Here is a 16,978-nt window from a genome sequence, read left to right as displayed (position 1 = left end):
TTAACAGCAGCCGCCTGGCCGGGGCACTTTCTCGCTGGGCCAGGAAGGAGCCAAGTCCATCGCCTGGTCAATGTTCAATCACTCGAAGTGTATTCGCCAAAGGGATAGCTGAAACTCCATTCTTCAAACGTTTTATTTGCCATCCAACTGGCGTAGATACATTTAATTTCATTAGGGATACGCGCACCACCAAAAACCACCACCAGAAACATAGATGAGCCACGATCCTGTCCTGTCACTCCAGCTCATGCCAGGATGTGTGATTGTGTGTTTCTATGGCCTCCCGTCTCACAACTGTTTCGACACACACACGCACACACACACGTACACGCACAAAAAGTTGGCAGTTTCCCTTTCGATTGGACACACCTCCTGTCCTGTTTCTGCAGATTCATGGAAGCCAGCCCTTAATTGATGGTTTCGGTGGCAACTGGATGCTGTCTGATCCGGGGCATACAACGGGGGGGTTTCCAGCTCTCCTTTTCGCACAGATCACGAGAATTCGGGCCTCATGTGGAGCCCCACCGTCGTGATGGCCAGGACACCGACCAGAAGTGCGGGCCATGTCCAGGGCCTCGCTCGATGGTGTCCCGTGTCCCCCATGTCGCAGAGGCAGCGATCGATGCAGCGCTTGCAGTAGGACACGGGATTCGACTCGTACTTGTACATGTGGGTGTTGATGGCCGCCTGGCAGCCGATCTTCGGGGAATAGACGCAGCAGTAGCTCCCGATTTTATCTGAAAGATGGGCATACAGATGAGGATATTGGATACAGGAGGATGTCGGATGGACATCCAGTACGCACTGAGAGCGAAGGGATACGGCGTGCACTGGCTGTAGGTGTCCAAGGGATCTATGGTGCTCGTCTCGTAGTCCGCCTGCACCAAGGGAACCGTGTCGATGGCGGATCCCGGTGCACAGTAGTATCCCGTGACGTTGGCCTTGCAGGGATACCCCCAGTGCTGGCTACAGTCGGCGCACTGGCCCCGCAGACCTTCAGAGCGGCGGAACGAATCGGAAGGATGAGTGCCGGAAATCGGGAATCGGGAATCTACTGTGGCACTTACCCTCCACCTGCAGGAGCACGACGACGACCACCAGCTGCCAAACGTATCCGTATTTGAGCATTCTACACCCAAATCTCTGTCCAATATTTACAAGAAATTTTCGCACATACAAACTAAAATCTGACACTCAAATCGAGTTGATTTATAAAAGAATGGTGCCTGGGATTACCGTTTCAGGCTGCCCCACACTCCCAAGGAATCCCAGGGATCCCATCCATAATTAACAGCATCCGAATGACGTTTGCATATTTCAGAGACCGGACCGCAAGACCCAGACCCAGACCCAGACCGAGACCGAGACACAGACCCTCAATGAATTCCCTTCTCAGTCGTCCACTGGCGAAATTCCCCGGAATTCTGTGCTCATTATGCTACGTGGGCTGCTGCCATCGGAACGTTCCTGGAAATCGGCTCTGGACCCGCGATCCGACGCTTAAAAGAGGCCAGAAGAGCCGCTCGAAGGTTGGAAATGCATTTCTCCGCAGGATTTTTTCGATACTTTGTTGTTTCGTAAATAAGGAAGGCGGCTCCCGACTGCAGCTCAAATTAGTCCGTTGCTAGGCATTAATTGTGCCCCGCAGAGGTGGCATTGCAATGCCATGTCGTTTGCCATGTCTGAGTCGACAGCCCCACCATCCACCATCCATCCATATCCCCATTCACATCGAATCCTCTGTCGCTGCATTATTCAAATGCTGCCATTAATACTTCGCTGGCAATTGCAAATACCCAACGACGTGGACGAGGACGACGCCCGTTGCATGTGTGCTGTCTGTGGCGTCGCCCCATCAGCCCCCAGCCCCCAGAGGCAGGCATTCAGGCTTTCATATGTAAATTTTTGAGAGACTTTTGCCCGGTGCGCGGGGAGAGGAGCGCCCTGGTCCTTTGCCTCGTATCTCCCTTCCTCCTGGCTGGGGGGGTTTTCCTTTTTCTTTTCGGGAAATTTAATATGCCAAAATGAAATTTGAAGTGTTTTGAATTTATTAACTTTGGCATTCAGTGCACACACACACTCAGAGTGTGCCCCCCCCCCCCCCTCCTCCCCCACCCCTCTGTGCAACAATAAACCTTCCCCCCTGCTTCTCATCAAATATTTCTCCGACTATCTGTGGGGCAGAAGCAGAGCGGGGGCTATAGTTTTTGAGGCAAACCAAAGGGGGAACGAAAAAAATTGAAATCAATATCATTTGTACCTCTGCCCGAGGGTCGGGGAAGCCCCGCATGACACCAACAGCAACGGCAACAGCAATGGCAACAACATCCCCGAAATCCTCCACCGAAATGGTGTTATATTTCAGTTCCATTGAACATTCTCCGCATTCTCTCTTTGGAGTTCTGCTCCAAGTGTTCCCCCCGAGCATTTAATGAATCCCTCGGCGACTGGACTGCGACGGTTTCCAATTGAAGATTATTAAATATTCCATTCGATTCGATCCCTGCAACGTTTACAGGCATTTAATGCTAATGGATTTGTCGGGGGGTGGGGGGGGAGCACCACCCTATTGATTGGGCCTTAAAGAAATTCCACTTTCCCCGTAAACTTAATTAACTGCCAGAAGGAAAGAACGAAACAACGGAAGAGGGAGAGGGGGGCGAGTACCAAGCAGTAAAACTAGAAGTAAACACTGCAATCTCCAAGCCGATGGATGATGCCAAGTGGACCGCAAAGAAGCCTCAAAAACCCCATTCCTCCCCGCCCCCCCCCCCCCCCCCCCCCCAGAGTTTTGCGGCAGTCGCATGTGGATTAAAGACAGCTTGCTGCAGTGCTGCACGGACTAGAGACAGACTAACTAGCACCGACAACAGGACAATTAAATTATGCAGGATTTTCCAGAGCCAGTGCCAGTACCAAAAGCACTTTGCTGAGCTCTAAGCAGAGCCTTGCCTCTGACTCCGCCGGATTCTGCCACACAGACGCCAACTCCGACTCCTCCGCCCCTGAATTTGTCGACTCGCAAAGAATTTGGAAAAGATTTTGCGTAAATTGATTTTAAATAAATTAAACCACTGACATTACTCTCCTCCGGAGTTGTACTTCGCTGGCATTTTCCCCAGAATCCGAGCCTGCTTCCAGGGCAAAGAAAATAATTTTTCCACCTGGTTGGACGGCTGTGGGTAAACAACTTTTCGGAAAGTGAAAATCCAAGCAACTTTTGCTATAACCTTCGGGAGGAATGAGAGCGAGCAATGCGCCTGTTTCCGGGTATATTCGTATATTTGAATCGCTTTGCTTATGGACTAAATGGAATAATAATCTTTGATGGGGTAACTACTATTTAGCTGTGATCTAATGTGTACAAATCTCGTGTCGCCCTAGACATAGTCAAGTATGCTTTGATCTATGCTTTTGTGACTGCTAAAGGCTTTCCTACCGATTTTCATCCAGCAAAATAACGAAAATGTGCGTGTGAGCTTGTCCCAATCAACAACGAACATTGGAACGGAGACAAGTTAGTTTTTTACAACCGAAACCAAATTTTGTAGAAGTCTTGTCTTGTCTCAAGAGGAGGTATCAAAATTATCTAAATCATGTATTACATGTTCGTAGGATTCCCAGAGTTTTCTAAGGTAAAACCAGATTATATTCACTGTTTGCCAATCGTTTTTGGAGCCTTATATCTTTCTGTCTGTCTGTAGTCCGTATTTCCGATCCCCTGTGGCAATCCAATTTGTAAGTCCCCCTCCGCCCCCGCACTCTGGCAGGGTCTCCCCCTCTCAGGTTCTTGTAAAGATAAATCATCTTTTGTGTTCGTTCCATTTTGTTGTTTCTGATTCGGTACCGTTTTCTCAGATCTTTCCTCTTGAGAGTGCGACGGAGGGGCAGATGGAGATTGAGTTTTACCTTGGAAGATTTCAGTGTAATTCCGTCATGATTATTGGTGAGGGCACGCATTTTGATTGATACTTTAGCACTACTTAAAGGCCATCGGCCTCCGATTACCCCCGCCAGTGCTCTCCGCTCCGCTCCTCTCCTCTCCGCTTCTCTCCTCTCTCCCCTCCCTGATAGTTCCAATGAAATTCAATTTTCAGGCGAAATGAGTTTCTGTGGATTCATCAATCTTTATCTGTTCCCCTCTTGGGGAACGCTTGGGGCTGCCGCACGAAAAAGTTTATTTCCTGCGGCGTTTCGAAATTTTCAATACCTGCGGCGCTCATTACATGACAGCAGGACCACGCGGTGGAGGGGTTTGGGGGCGTGGCTAATGTCCGGCCGGTGGCACTTGTCTCGCGGCCGACTCCGACTCGGGCTCGGACTACGAGTACGCCTCATTTCGTATGCCGTTAGGCGGCCCCGAATGTAATTATTCAATACATTTTACGTACCACGAATGCCAGAGAGCCGTGTGCCACGCCCCCGCTGCCTGCCCCTTGGCTCGGGCCTGCTTTCCACTTGAACTTCATTAGAATATGTTCTGTATGCGTGTGCGTGTGCTCAAGGAAGAGTCGTTGACTTCGTTTGCTCCCCCTTTGGCGCTCTCCATTCGGTACTGCTCCTTTGCTCTCCTCTTTGTTGTTCTCCCTATCCTTCTTGCACTTTTGGCGCACTTTTGCGCAATTTATTAAACATTTTATGGCGCCCCAAGGCGTACTTGCCCAAAACTTAAATACCTCCACCTCCCGCCTGGAAAACCAGTAAGAAAGGCAGAGAAGAAACCGCAAGGCCAGCGGGTAGGGGTAGGGAGGAGCACAATGAAAGGTGAAACGGAATGTAAAACTAGGCCTCGCGACTCAGGTGAATGCCACAGAATCCCAAAAGCCGAGATCAAATCGACTTGAGGTTATGGGTGGATTTCGAAAGGGATTATTCAAGGAGTTCAGGGGTCAGGAGAGCAGACAAAAACCAAATGGAACCCCCTCAATCCAGGATCAGTGAGTGAGAGTGAGAGAGAGTGCATGGCTGTGCATGTGTGTTAACGGTGCTTATTTTTTGGAAAATCATTCGATCATTCAATCATTCCCCATGGTGCATGGGGCATGGGTCGCGAGGCAAGTGTAAAAAGCGCAGCGAGTGCGAGTGCAAACAACAAAAAACTATACGAATGGTGGGGGGTTGTGGGGGTAGGAGAAGAGCAAACAGCAAACAAACTACAAAGAGGAAAGGAGAAAAACACTGATTGCCAGACAGATTCGACAGAGAAAGGGATATGGAGGGAAAGACAGACGGACGGACGGACGGACAATGGCAAAGAACGGCGGAGAGCAATGTCAAAACAAATGTTACAGCACAGCGATAGACAGGGATGGGGATAGAGCGTGGAAGAAAGAGAGAGACACAGAGACAGAGAGACAGAGAGGGAGGATATGCCATCAGGAGGCGTATTTTTATGTTGCCCTGCAGCTGTGATTCCACTGTATTGTTGTTGTTGTTGTTGTTGTTGCTGTATTTATTCCTGGCAAACAATACACTCTGACTCTATCTCTATCTCTCCCCCTACCCCTCTTTCTCTGCGGCACACATGTCGCCCTGCGGTCGTCCGGCAGTGCAGTGCGGGCCATGACAGGGCACCGTTTGAGGATTTTGGAGTAGTTAATGGAATATAGGAATACACGCACACATACACACATTTTCCAGGCCAAACATTTGAGAGCAAGTGGAACAGCAACAGAGACGGCGACAGGGACGGAGACGGAGACAACAAATAACAACAATAGCTACAACTATTCCGGAAAAAGTTGGCTAAAGTGTTTGACCAACATAAGCGACATTCGGTGTATCAAATGCTGCAGCCAAGCCGCACCGAACACCACCTCTCTTCGGGTATGGTATGCTCTATTAGTCCGCTCTAGACCCCAGACCTGTAGACCCCATAGAGAGATTGGTATTTATGAATAGTGTGGAGATAATGTTTTTTATCCCCAATCGGCCGACTAATTATTTCGAATTAAACAAAACTCGGCGCAGAAATAAAATTACGATATGTTCTTTAATGCGTGACATCCAAATTGCAAGTGTGGCTTGCCTGCCCTTTACATTGCCGCGCCGATCGCTAAGCGCAGCTTCGCTCGGCCGACGTCGGTAGGCAGACGCAAAGCGGAGATAGCGAAGAGCGAGCTGGCAGAGAGCGTTTAGCAGGGCAAGCAAGCGCAAAGCTTTAACAAACAAATGAGTGACATAGACATAAGTAACAAACAAAATAAGCGGCTGAGGGCCAAGAATTAGGTGCTATTTGGCCAGCAGCTAATCGGCTGGGTTCTGCTCCGAACATTCCCCCCCCGTTGGAAGGCAAAGGCTTTCAACAGATCCATCCTGAAGGGGCAGAACCGCTATTTTTCCAACGGCCCTCTTGAAGATGCTTGCTTGGGCGCAGCTGGCGGCTACGCTGGGATGATCGTCGAACGCAGCAATCGGCGCTTCTTTACGAAGGCGGCTTGTCGTGATTACGTCTTGATCATCGGGAACCTCTGTAATTGCATAGAATGGCAGGAAATTTGGCAATGTAGAAATTGTTGAAAGTTGAATTTCATTTAGCGTGGATATGTAGGTTTTTAATATATGGAAAAGTTCGCGCTGCAGTTCCTGATTCTCCGATCGCAGTTTTTCCACTTGCACCTGGCACTCGAGCAGCTGCTTCCTGCATTGCTGCTCTAAGTTTTGGTACTCCAGCGTTGTGGGTCGAAAATCGTCAATAGAGATGCACGAGGAATTTTCAAAAGCGGCTAAAGCTGCACGCTTATTCTCCGAGCTATCAATGCTTCCTGATACTATCCAACCAAGTTTAGTCTCCTGCAATGTTGGAAATTGGGCTGATAGTCGAATCTGTCCGACGCACATTAAATCGAAGAACAAACCAGAACCTATCAACAGATCGATACGTTGGGGCTTGGAGAAATTAGGATCAGCTAGTTTTAGATTATTCGGCATTGGCCAATCCTTTGCGTCTACGCCGAAGTTAGGCTGCATTTCCGTAATTGAGTTGGTGACAATTGCAGCGAAGGAAGCTCGATAGCTTGCGTCCTGGGATTGTACAACTATATGTACAGACTTGCTCGAAGGTAGAATGGAATCTCCGATTCCAGAGATGTGAACATAAGACGAGCGATGATCCAACTGCAACTGATCAGCCAGTCTAGATGTTACAAAGTTTGCCTGTGATGCAGAATCCAAAATGGCACGACATGGGATAAGTGCTCCATAACGATCTGTTACATGGACGAGGGCAGTAGGTAGCAACACGTTCTGGCTAGGCTGAGATTTCTGGATCGAGGGGGGAGGGCTAGAACACCCGCTTGCTAGAAGCACAGTCGCGGCCTCTTGCTGGATCGATTCCTCGGCCGGTGAAGAGGAAGATGAAGCACCAGTTCCCGATGGAATGTGGAGTAGCGTGTGATGTTTGGCCTGGCAATGCCTGCAAAGTCCTGACCTGCACCTCTGCAATTCATGGCCTTTGTTGAGGCAGTTCAAACACAAGCGGCTCTTCTTTGCTTCTTTGTATCGTTCAAACGCAGAGAGATTCAGGAATGCCTGACATCTAGATATGTAATGCTCGGAGGAATTGCAATGGTTACATATGGGGTTAGGATGGTCGTTACTGGAGGTGATAAGGGTGACAGGATTGTCTTCTCCCACCTGTTGACTAGGACTTGTTGCCATGGCTGATCCCAAATTCTCCAGCATCCGACATCTCGCTTCCAAAAATGAGGCCATGCTTGACCACCGAGGCAATCCTGACGTCGGCAAGTTCTCTTCCCATTTCTCCTTTGTTTTGTGGTCCAGTTTCGTACCTATGATGAAGATCAGCAACCCATCCGAAATCTCCTGCGGGGTCGCCAAGGTCTGAAGTGCACGCAAGTGCGAATTGATTTTATCGATGAGCGCGCGCAAGCCGATAGCCGAGCCCTTCTCCACCCCTTGCACCCCGAAAATAGCCTTGACGTGTGCCTGAAAATGTAACAGTTTATTATCGAATCGCAACATTAGTAAATTCAACGCCTTGTCGTAATTCTCCTCAGAAAGTTCCAAGGAACGAATCGTATCTAGCGCAGCACCATCTAGACATCCACGAAGATATTGGAATTTTTCGATGATTGGTATACGATGGTCTTTGTGCACCATTGTCGAAAACATCGCGTGGAATTCTGGCCAATCCATGTAGCTCCCACTGAATCGCGGAAGCTGCAACTCGGGCATTCGAGAACGGCCTATACTATTATAGGCGAACAACGACGAATTCCCCTCGAGAGTATGCCGAGCCGTTGAATTGGCAACATTTACCGTGCGAGCAGCCATCAACTCCCGCGACAGCCTGGACCTAACCTTGACATAAACATTCGAAAAGTCCAGCCGGGCATCATGGGCTAACTGCAGGAAATCCAGCCTTTCAAGGCTCGTTTGAGCGGCATCGAAATCCGCATTCATTCGCTCGATTTGCTCTAAGCGAGCTTGAAGTTCTGCCTCATCTAACTCGGCAAGCTCTTCCTTGGTAAGAAAGCGATCCATGGCCTTTAGTTGGCGCGCGATGGACTCGGCCTTGTGCTTGTAGAAATCTACATCACTCGGCATTGCTGCTTTCGCGACATTGGTAGGCTCAGGTGCTGCCATGTTGAGGTTTTAAAAGAGTCACTCAGCACGACCGAAAAAGACACCCTGTATACGTATAAACGTGGGAACCGAAAGCAAAGGGATTACAGCTAATGCCTTTAGCTGTGCGGCTGTGCGAGCTGTCCGATTCCGCTTTGTACTCCGCTTGTGTGTATTAGTGAGTTCGCTGCACTGCCTACCGCACTGCACTGACCGAATTGTCGCGACAGAGAAATTAATAGCCAGCAATGCGTGTATGTAGGTGTATGTAAGTGTGTTTTAGCACCGAATTGTGCTTAACCGCCGAAAATTTGCTAGGGCTAACGAATGTCGATCGCGAATGATTATTAATTGACACTGCAACTCTTCGATCACGTCGGGGTCACCAAATTTTATGTGGAGATAATGTTTTTTATCCCCAATCGGCCGACTAATTATTTCGAATTAAACAAAACTCGGCGCAGAAATAAAATTACGATATGTTCTTTAATGCGTGACATCCAAATTGCAAGTGTGGCTTGCCTGCCCTTTACATTGCCGCGCCGATCGCTAAGCGCAGCTTCGCTCGGCCGACGTCGGTAGGCAGACGCAAAGCGGAGATAGCGAAGAGCGAGCTGGCAGAGAGCGTTTAGCAGGGCAAGCAAGCGCAAAGCTTTAACAAACAAATGAGTGACATAGACATAAGTAACAAACAAAATAAGCGGCTGAGGGCCAAGAATTAGGTGCTATTTGGCCAGCAGCTAATCGGCTGGGTTCTGCTCCGAACAAATAGATTGAATGAAGAAAAATAGTGTAGAATGGGTATCGTATTATATCTCAGTTCTAGCATGTGCTAAGCGTTGCTCCTAGCATGTCCCCGAAGCTCCATGGAATAGATGATACAACCCACTGTTCCTGTCGATGTCTGCCTCATAGAAAGGATTGGGGTAGGGACACCCCCACATATATACCATAGTTATAGAGAGTGGCAGATCTCTTACCAGTGAATGGAAAAAATTACTTTTTGTTTGCCTTATAAATCCCCGATATGCCTCTCCCCCTGGTCTCCCCCGGAAGGGAGGGGGGGGTATCAATTATTCGGCTGTTACGGTCTTTCTTTTGCCGTCCATTGCTGCTGGTGATAATCCCTGGGCGCTGTTTGTGTCTCAGATCCAGTTTCAGTTCCTAGTCCTGGTTCTGGTCCTCGTCGTCGTCCTCGTCCAAGTACAGGTCCAGGGCCAGGCAACGGATGAGGCAGCCAAACTGTGGCAGGGGCACAGGGTAGGGCACAGGCAAATTGCGTGTACAAGCAGTGGAGAGCAGAGCTGCAGCTTCATTAGCGAGGGTTGCTCCGAACACACACACACCGCATACACATATGCGTACGTATCCTTGGGCAAGGGTGGAGATGTGTGTGTGCCTACATGGATGTGTGCTCTAGGTTTTTATTATTATTTTCTTTATTGTTTAGCGCGCCATAATTGTGGTGTCACAGGGGAGTGGGGAACAAGGAGCGGGGGCAGGACAGTCGGGCAGTCGGGCAGTCAGGCAGTCAGGAAAGGATATACTCTCGCACAATATGTACAATGTATGTATGCACTCGCCTGGAAGACCTACATTCTGTTTACACTGCTCGACAGTCGACATTCGACACTCGACTCGACTCATTGTGCAAGTGTAGGAGTTCTCGGAGGTCTCTGGATGTGCGGCTGGGGCGGCGGGTCATTTCTCTCAGGTGTTATTCTCTGAATTGCTGTAAACATAAAGGCAGTCGTTTGCGATAACCATTTACATGCCTTGGCTTGCATTTCATATTAATTTTACCCTCTCAACACTTTCAAAGCACTTAACGACTCCTATTCCCTGGCATACATAGTATTTAGCCACACTTGTCTGTTTCAATCGATCAATTGCAGATTTAATACGAATTATAATTGGACTTTTAATTAGTTGCACAGCTCAAGGCACAAAGCACAAAGTACAGTGTCTCCTTTAACAAAGCTTAGGCATCATTTTCCACTCCTATTCTTCCCTGACTATTTGACCCACCAACAGCAACAGTGATTAGCGATTGAGAAGGGTATTACGCCCCAATTTGGGGATTGTCCTATTATGTCCTTTCTATTATTGAACACACACACGACGTATGCCTCCCCTGGAATGGACCACATGCTGTGGCATGCCCTAGGTGTTAATGAAATAATATTTAATTTAATTTATCAGCCCTAATAAATGGCGTTTTGTTAAATATGTAGTTTCCCCCTCCCTGGAAAGAGTCGGGAATTAGCATACGGGAATACGGGGAAACAGAACCGAAATCAAATGTTAAGTATGTTGGATTGTTTAGTATTATAACTCTACTCTATGAGAGAACGAGTGATCGGTGCTGGGGTTCAATGAGCACTTTTGGCGGTATCGACAAGACGAGGAGGTTGAAAAGAATTAAGTAAAAATAAAATCATAAAAAACACGAAACATCCGTGGACCTTTTGCGCCAATAACTTCAGAAGTGGGATCGTAGCCCTTTAAAGTATCTGCCTACATAAATATTTGTCTAGTGGCATCCCCGACAACGAGTATGTTCCACATTTTATAAATGGCCGAGGAAACCATGGCAAACATTGACAAAGAAAAAATTGTAGAGTGGTTGCTGGAGAAGGAGATCATTTTTCCAGCCAGCGCAACACTAAGGCAACTTCGTAAGCTTGCCATAAGTGGTGGAATGGACGAAGTTTCTGAAAGTCCGGTGAATAAATCGGATATTGAATCGGATGGAAAAGTGTCTGAAAATGAGCAGATCGACGATGTGAAAGAAGAAGAATTACTTGACGCCGCAATAAGGGTGGCTGAGAAAAAGAAGAAACTGGCTGCCTTAATGGTAATGGACAACTATATGACCGATGACATCCGAATGGACAAGCAACTTATTGCCCCTTTTTCTGCCAGTGAAAATGATGAAGCCTCTGAATGGGTCTTGAATTTTGAACGGATTTGCGGAGGCGTGAACGAAAGCAGCAATTTTAAGCTTCGTTGTGTGCGCATGTTGATGAAGGCGGGAACAGAGGCGGACTTGTTCATGCGTGTCGACAAATCAAAGACTTACGACGAGTTTAAGGGAAACTTCCTAAAAACTTTTGGCCGCAGCAATTCAACTGCCGACGTGGTACTTCTGTTGAAGGAAACCTTTTTCAACCCGGAGAAAAACTCTGTAATGGGATATATTCTTCGCATGGAAGAAATTGCTATGCGTGCCGACATCGAAGAGAAATTGACAGTGCAGTTCATCATTGATGGTTTTCGTGATCGATCTTCCAGTATCGCCTTATTGTATTCAGCGTCGACCATCGGAAAACTTAAGGAGCTAGCTCGACAATACGAGGCTTTGAGGAAGAGTACCCAGACGAATTTTAAGCGCACTGGGATGACCGCTTCCGGAAATGACCGGACCCAGGTGCGCTGCTATAATTGTTCAGCACATGGCCATTATGCTTCATCGTGTCCCGCACCTAAGCGGGAGAAGGGATCGTGTTTCCAGTGTGGATCCAGGCAGCACCAGGTGAAGGATTGCCAACAGAAGCCTATGCCAACCCAGCGATCCGTGGGTACAGCCAGCAGCCCGCCAATGGACGACAGAGAGGAGAACAATATTTTTGTTCCTATTGTTAATCAGGTAGGGGTATATTTTTACACTGATATAAAACGCAGGTATCAAATTAAATTTCTTTCTGGCATGTTGGACACCGGTAGCGCTATTAATTTGATGCAGCGCTCGGCGATACCTTATGAAAATTTTGATGGTGTACTAAGACCGACAGAGTATTTTGGAGTTAACGGTTCGAGAATAAGCATTTTTGGAAAAATAATTGTCAATTTAGTTTTTCATAACATTGAAAAAGAACTTATATTTTTCGTTGTACCAAACAACTATATTTCGTGTAATGTCCTTCTGGGGCGCAGTTTCCTTGAAAATTATGGAATAAAATTAATTTTTGAAAATGAAATTGAAAATGTAAAGCGAGTTACGCAAAGCAATATGGTCTCAATTGAAAATAGAGTATTAGTAAACAGTGACTTAGATGAAAATAGAGTAATAGTGAACATTGAGAGTGACCAAATTGAAAATGTAGTATTGACAAATAGAGATAGTGAGATGATGTTATCAGATATCAATAATAATGGATTATTAAAGGATGAAAATTATGAGAATAAGATTAGTGACCAATTGAATTGTAATAACATTGACCTTTTTTTGAAAGATAACGAGCAAAAGCATATGGCAAGTGAATCATTAGAAAGAACCGACATAGATATACCGTATATATATAGTATTGAAATAACAAAAGAAGAGGTCAGCTATAATATCGACCCAAAGCGAACTGATAAAGAACGTAGTAAATTCATGGAATTGATAAAACTTAACTATTCAGACTTAACTAACATTCCAGCAATTCAACATAACTACGAAATGAATCTCAAACTTAAATCAGAAGAACCTGTACGCACTGTTCCGAGAAGACTTTCATATCAGGATAAAAAAGAAGTAGATACCCAAATAGATGAACTATTGAAAAAAGGCTTCATAAGAGAAAGTAAATCGCCTTACAGCTCTGCAATAGTATTAGTTAAGAAAAAATCAGGGGAAAAAAGAATGTGTGTAGATTACAAACAGCTTAATAAGATTTGCATTCGTGATGGATATCCATTGCCACTAATAGACGACTGCTTAGAGAGATTAGAAGGGAACACAATTTTTACACTTTTAGATTTGAAACACAGTTATCACCAAGTAAAAGTAGCAGAGAGTTCGGTGCAGTATACAGCATTTGTCATACCTAACGGACAATATGAATACACAAGAATGCCTTTTGGACTTATGAATGCACCAGCAGTATTTATGAGATTTATTATTTTCATTTTACAACCATTAATTCGCGAGGGTAATGTAGTAGTTTATATGGACGATATCGCTATAGGTTCCAAGTCATTGAACGAACATCTTATAACAGTAGGTAGAGTTTTAAGAATTCTCGCAGAATATCGACTAGAAATTAAGGCTAGTAAATGTCAATTTGGTTATGAAAGTATTGAGTTCTTGGGATATACCCTTTCTGGTAGGGGAATAAGCGCAAACTGTGAACACACAGCAACCATTAAGCATCTGCCATTGCCAAAAGATCGCCATGAAATGCAAAAGGTTTTGGGATTATTCTCTTATTTTAGGCGTTTCATCCCTGCTTACTCAAAAATAGCAAAACCATTACAAGAACTTACAAAACCTGGAACTAAGTTTGAGCTTCAAGTCAAATGCACACAAATTTTTGAATATCTTCGAAAAAAACTGATTTCGTCACCAGTATTAGCTCTGTATAATCCAAATCGAGAAACAGAATTGCATTGTGATGCAAGTAGTGAAGGCTTTGGTGGAATTTTGTTGCAGAAACAAGATGACAATAAGTTTCACCCAACAGCATATTTTTCACAGAGAGCGACAAAACTAGAGGCAAGATACGAAAGTTTCAAACTGGAAACGTTAGCTGTGATCTATTCATTGAGGAAATTTCGAATTTATTTAGAAGGGATTCCGTTTAGAATTATAACAGATTGTAACTCAGTAGTTTTATGTTTAGGAAAGGGACGTCTTCATTCAAATATCGCCAGATGGGCCATAGAGCTAGCAAATTATAATTACACTTTCAAACATCGTAGTGGAAAATATATGTCCGATGTGGACACCTTAAGTAGATATCCTTCAGCGCTTAATCAAGATTTTGAATATGAACCAATAGTGACAATTCATGAAAGTGATAACAAAGACCGAATAGTTTCCGTGATTGAGTGCGACGACATTAATCTTCAGCTTCAGATAACACAAAACAGGGACAACCATATAGGAAAATTAAAAGAACAATTGGAGCATGTACCTGTTAAGAAATTTTCATTGAGCGACGGAATTGTTTATAAAATAGGTGAGAACGACGTTGAGCTGTTTTATGTCCCAGCTGAAATGGAAACGCAAATAATCAGAAGAGTTCACGAAAACTTATGTCACTTAGGAACCGAGAAATGTATGAAAGAAATCTTAAGACATTATTGGTTCCCGAATATGAGATCTAAAATCGATTTGTTTATAGGAAATTGTTTAAATTGTATCATGTTTTCAGTCCCCACACATGCGAATAATCGAACACTTCACAATATTCCTAAGCGACCAATCCCATTCGACACCTTACACGTAGACCATTTTGGACCACTTCCCGCTGTTATATCAAAGAAGAAGCATGTATTAGTTATCATTGACGCCTTTACGAAATTTGTAAAATTGTTTTCTGTAAATACGACAAGCACTAAAGAAGTCAACACATGTTTTTCAAAGTATTTTCAATTTTAAAGTCGTCCACGTAGAATTATCAGCGATAGAGGAACGTGTTTTACATCATTAGAATTTAGTAAATTTTTGCTAGAAAATAATATAGAACACGTGAAAGTGGCAACTGCTTCACCCCAAGCGAATGGTCAGGTAGAACGGGTTAACAGAACTATGAAAGCTATGCTCGCCAAAATAACTGAGCCAATAAATCACGAAGATTGGAGCAAACTTTTAATAAAGGCTGAATATGCAATTAATAACTCAGTCCATTCGACCACGAAAGAATTGCCTTCAGTGTTGTTATTCGGAGTCCAACAGAGGGGTTGTAATATTGACGCGTTAACAGAATACTTAGATGATAAACTAGACCGAACTCAAAGCAATTTAGAATCAGTACGTAAGAAATCTTTGGATAAAATCGAGCATTGTCAGCAGAAGAGTGAAGAGTATTTTGAAAGGAATCACAAAAATCATATTGAGTTCTTGGAAGGCGATTTCGTTGTAATGAGAAACATTGACACCACAATAGGTAGAAATACAAAAATTTGTTCCGAAGTACAGGGGTCCGTACATCATTAAAAAGGTATTGCCGAACGACAGATATGTGTTGAATGACATTGAAAACTACCAAATAAGTCAAATCCCGTATGAGGGCATTATAGAGGCATGCCGATTAAGGAAATGGGCAGATTGGCGTAATCAGTGTGAAAGTGACTCCTACTTAAATAGTTAACAATTTATATATATACACATTAAATTAAAATTACTCTTAATTACATATTTAAGATCGAGGGCGATCTAATTGTCAGGATGGCCGAGCTGTTAGATTGTTTAGTATTATAACTCTACAATTGTATTTACTATTAACGTTGTACGAAATATCGTAAGAAACGATATGAATTATCATCCGATAGTTCTAGTTCTGCGAACTAGAACTATGAGAGAACGAGTCATCGGAGCTGGGGTTCAATAAGCACTTTTGGCGGTATCGACAAGACGAGGAGGTTGAAAAGAATTAAGTAAAAGTAAAATCATAAAAAGCACGAAACATCCGTGGACCTTTTGCGCCAATAAGTAATAGACCCCCACGTACTATCCATAACTCATACATATATGTCGCCGACAGCCCCACATGCCACAAAGTGCAACCCCTTTCGGGGGGTTTTGTTTCCAAGTTCGAACCGAAAACTCTCTCAGCTGTCAGAAACAGTTTATAACGCCTGGAATTATGCCGTACATAAATCAGAGTTGACAGGTAGGCAAATATGTACAGGGGGTGGTGGTAAGGGGGGTTCCATTCCAAGTTTCTCTATTCCCAATATTATTTGCAGATTGGACGACTAAAAATGTGTAAAATGTATGCATAATTCCACAGAAATTATCCAAACACTCCTTCGGGCGGTGTGTGTGTGTGGGGGGAGTCCCGTTGATGCTTCTGCCTATCAACCATCCAAGGATTGGGCCTATACACTCATATATGTATGTAATTTATGACCTGAGGATTCCGTTCCACTCCGGAAGTCGTGGTAATTTACCGGAGCGCTTCGGATTGGATGCCGACGTTGCTGTTTCCGAATCGTTTTGCCGATTCGACAGCCTGCCTTTCAGAACTCCCCCCACCACGTCCTATCCCTCATTCTGTCAAATTAGAGGATTATTGTTTTTTCAGATTCAGAAAGAATCCTCCTATTAACCATGCAACCTCCGCCTCTGCAGAGAAGTCATTCCCCGAGTCCCTGACAAATTTGTAAACGACATTTGCCTGGGATTTATGCTGAAAATTAAATAACTTTTTGTTCACGCCAGAGAAGACACCACCCCGCTGTAGGCGGTGCAGGGGGAAGGGGGGGAAGTAGGATGGAATAGCGTCTAAATAATTAGATAAACATTGAAGAAAGCGGCGAAAGGGACAAGCGAAAAGAAAGTAAAATGGGGAGAGTGACAAGAAGCCAAAACAGAAGATGGAACTGTTGGAAGAGTAGGAGTAGGAGGAGTAGCGGAGGAGGCAGGCAGAGGACCACAGCGGACACATAACGGCAAAGTGTG

General features: G+C 45.1%; 2 protein-coding genes across 3 annotated transcripts; one reads left to right on the top strand and one right to left on the bottom strand.

The window, feature by feature from the left end:
* Positions 1-115: 115 nt before the first annotated feature.
* Positions 116-2,025, bottom strand: LOC108159205. 2 transcript variants are annotated; one of them, XM_033398472.1, is made up of 3 exons: positions 1,068-1,999; positions 806-994; positions 116-737 (listed from the first exon to the last, which is right to left on the bottom strand). In XM_033398472.1, exons 1-3 carry the CDS (start codon positions 1,126-1,128, stop codon positions 493-495), a joined length of 495 nt encoding a protein of 164 aa, XP_033254363.1. In that variant the 5' UTR covers positions 1,129-1,999; the 3' UTR covers positions 116-492. The 2 variants fall into 2 exon arrangements, with proteins under 2 accessions (XP_033254363.1, XP_033254364.1); XM_033398473.1 differs by lacking the exon at positions 806-994 and having other exon boundaries at positions 1,068-2,025.
* A 9,104-nt stretch (positions 2,026-11,129) lies between these two features.
* On the top strand, positions 11,130-12,566 carry LOC117193515. Its single transcript, XM_033398259.1, has 2 exons — positions 11,130-12,235; positions 12,313-12,566. The coding sequence occupies exons 1-2, from the start codon at positions 11,162-11,164 to the stop codon at positions 12,319-12,321; spliced, it is 1,083 nt and encodes a 360-aa protein (XP_033254150.1). The 5' UTR covers positions 11,130-11,161; the 3' UTR covers positions 12,322-12,566.
* Positions 12,567-16,978: the final 4,412 nt, after the last annotated feature.

Source organism: Drosophila miranda, assembly GCF_003369915.1.
Source record: "Drosophila miranda strain MSH22 chromosome Y unlocalized genomic scaffold, D.miranda_PacBio2.1 Contig_Y2_pilon, whole genome shotgun sequence".
In the NCBI taxonomy this organism is placed as follows: domain Eukaryota; kingdom Metazoa; phylum Arthropoda; class Insecta; order Diptera; family Drosophilidae; genus Drosophila; species Drosophila miranda.
Note: the sequence above shows the minus strand (reverse complement) of the source record. Positions and strands in the feature narration are given on the sequence as shown.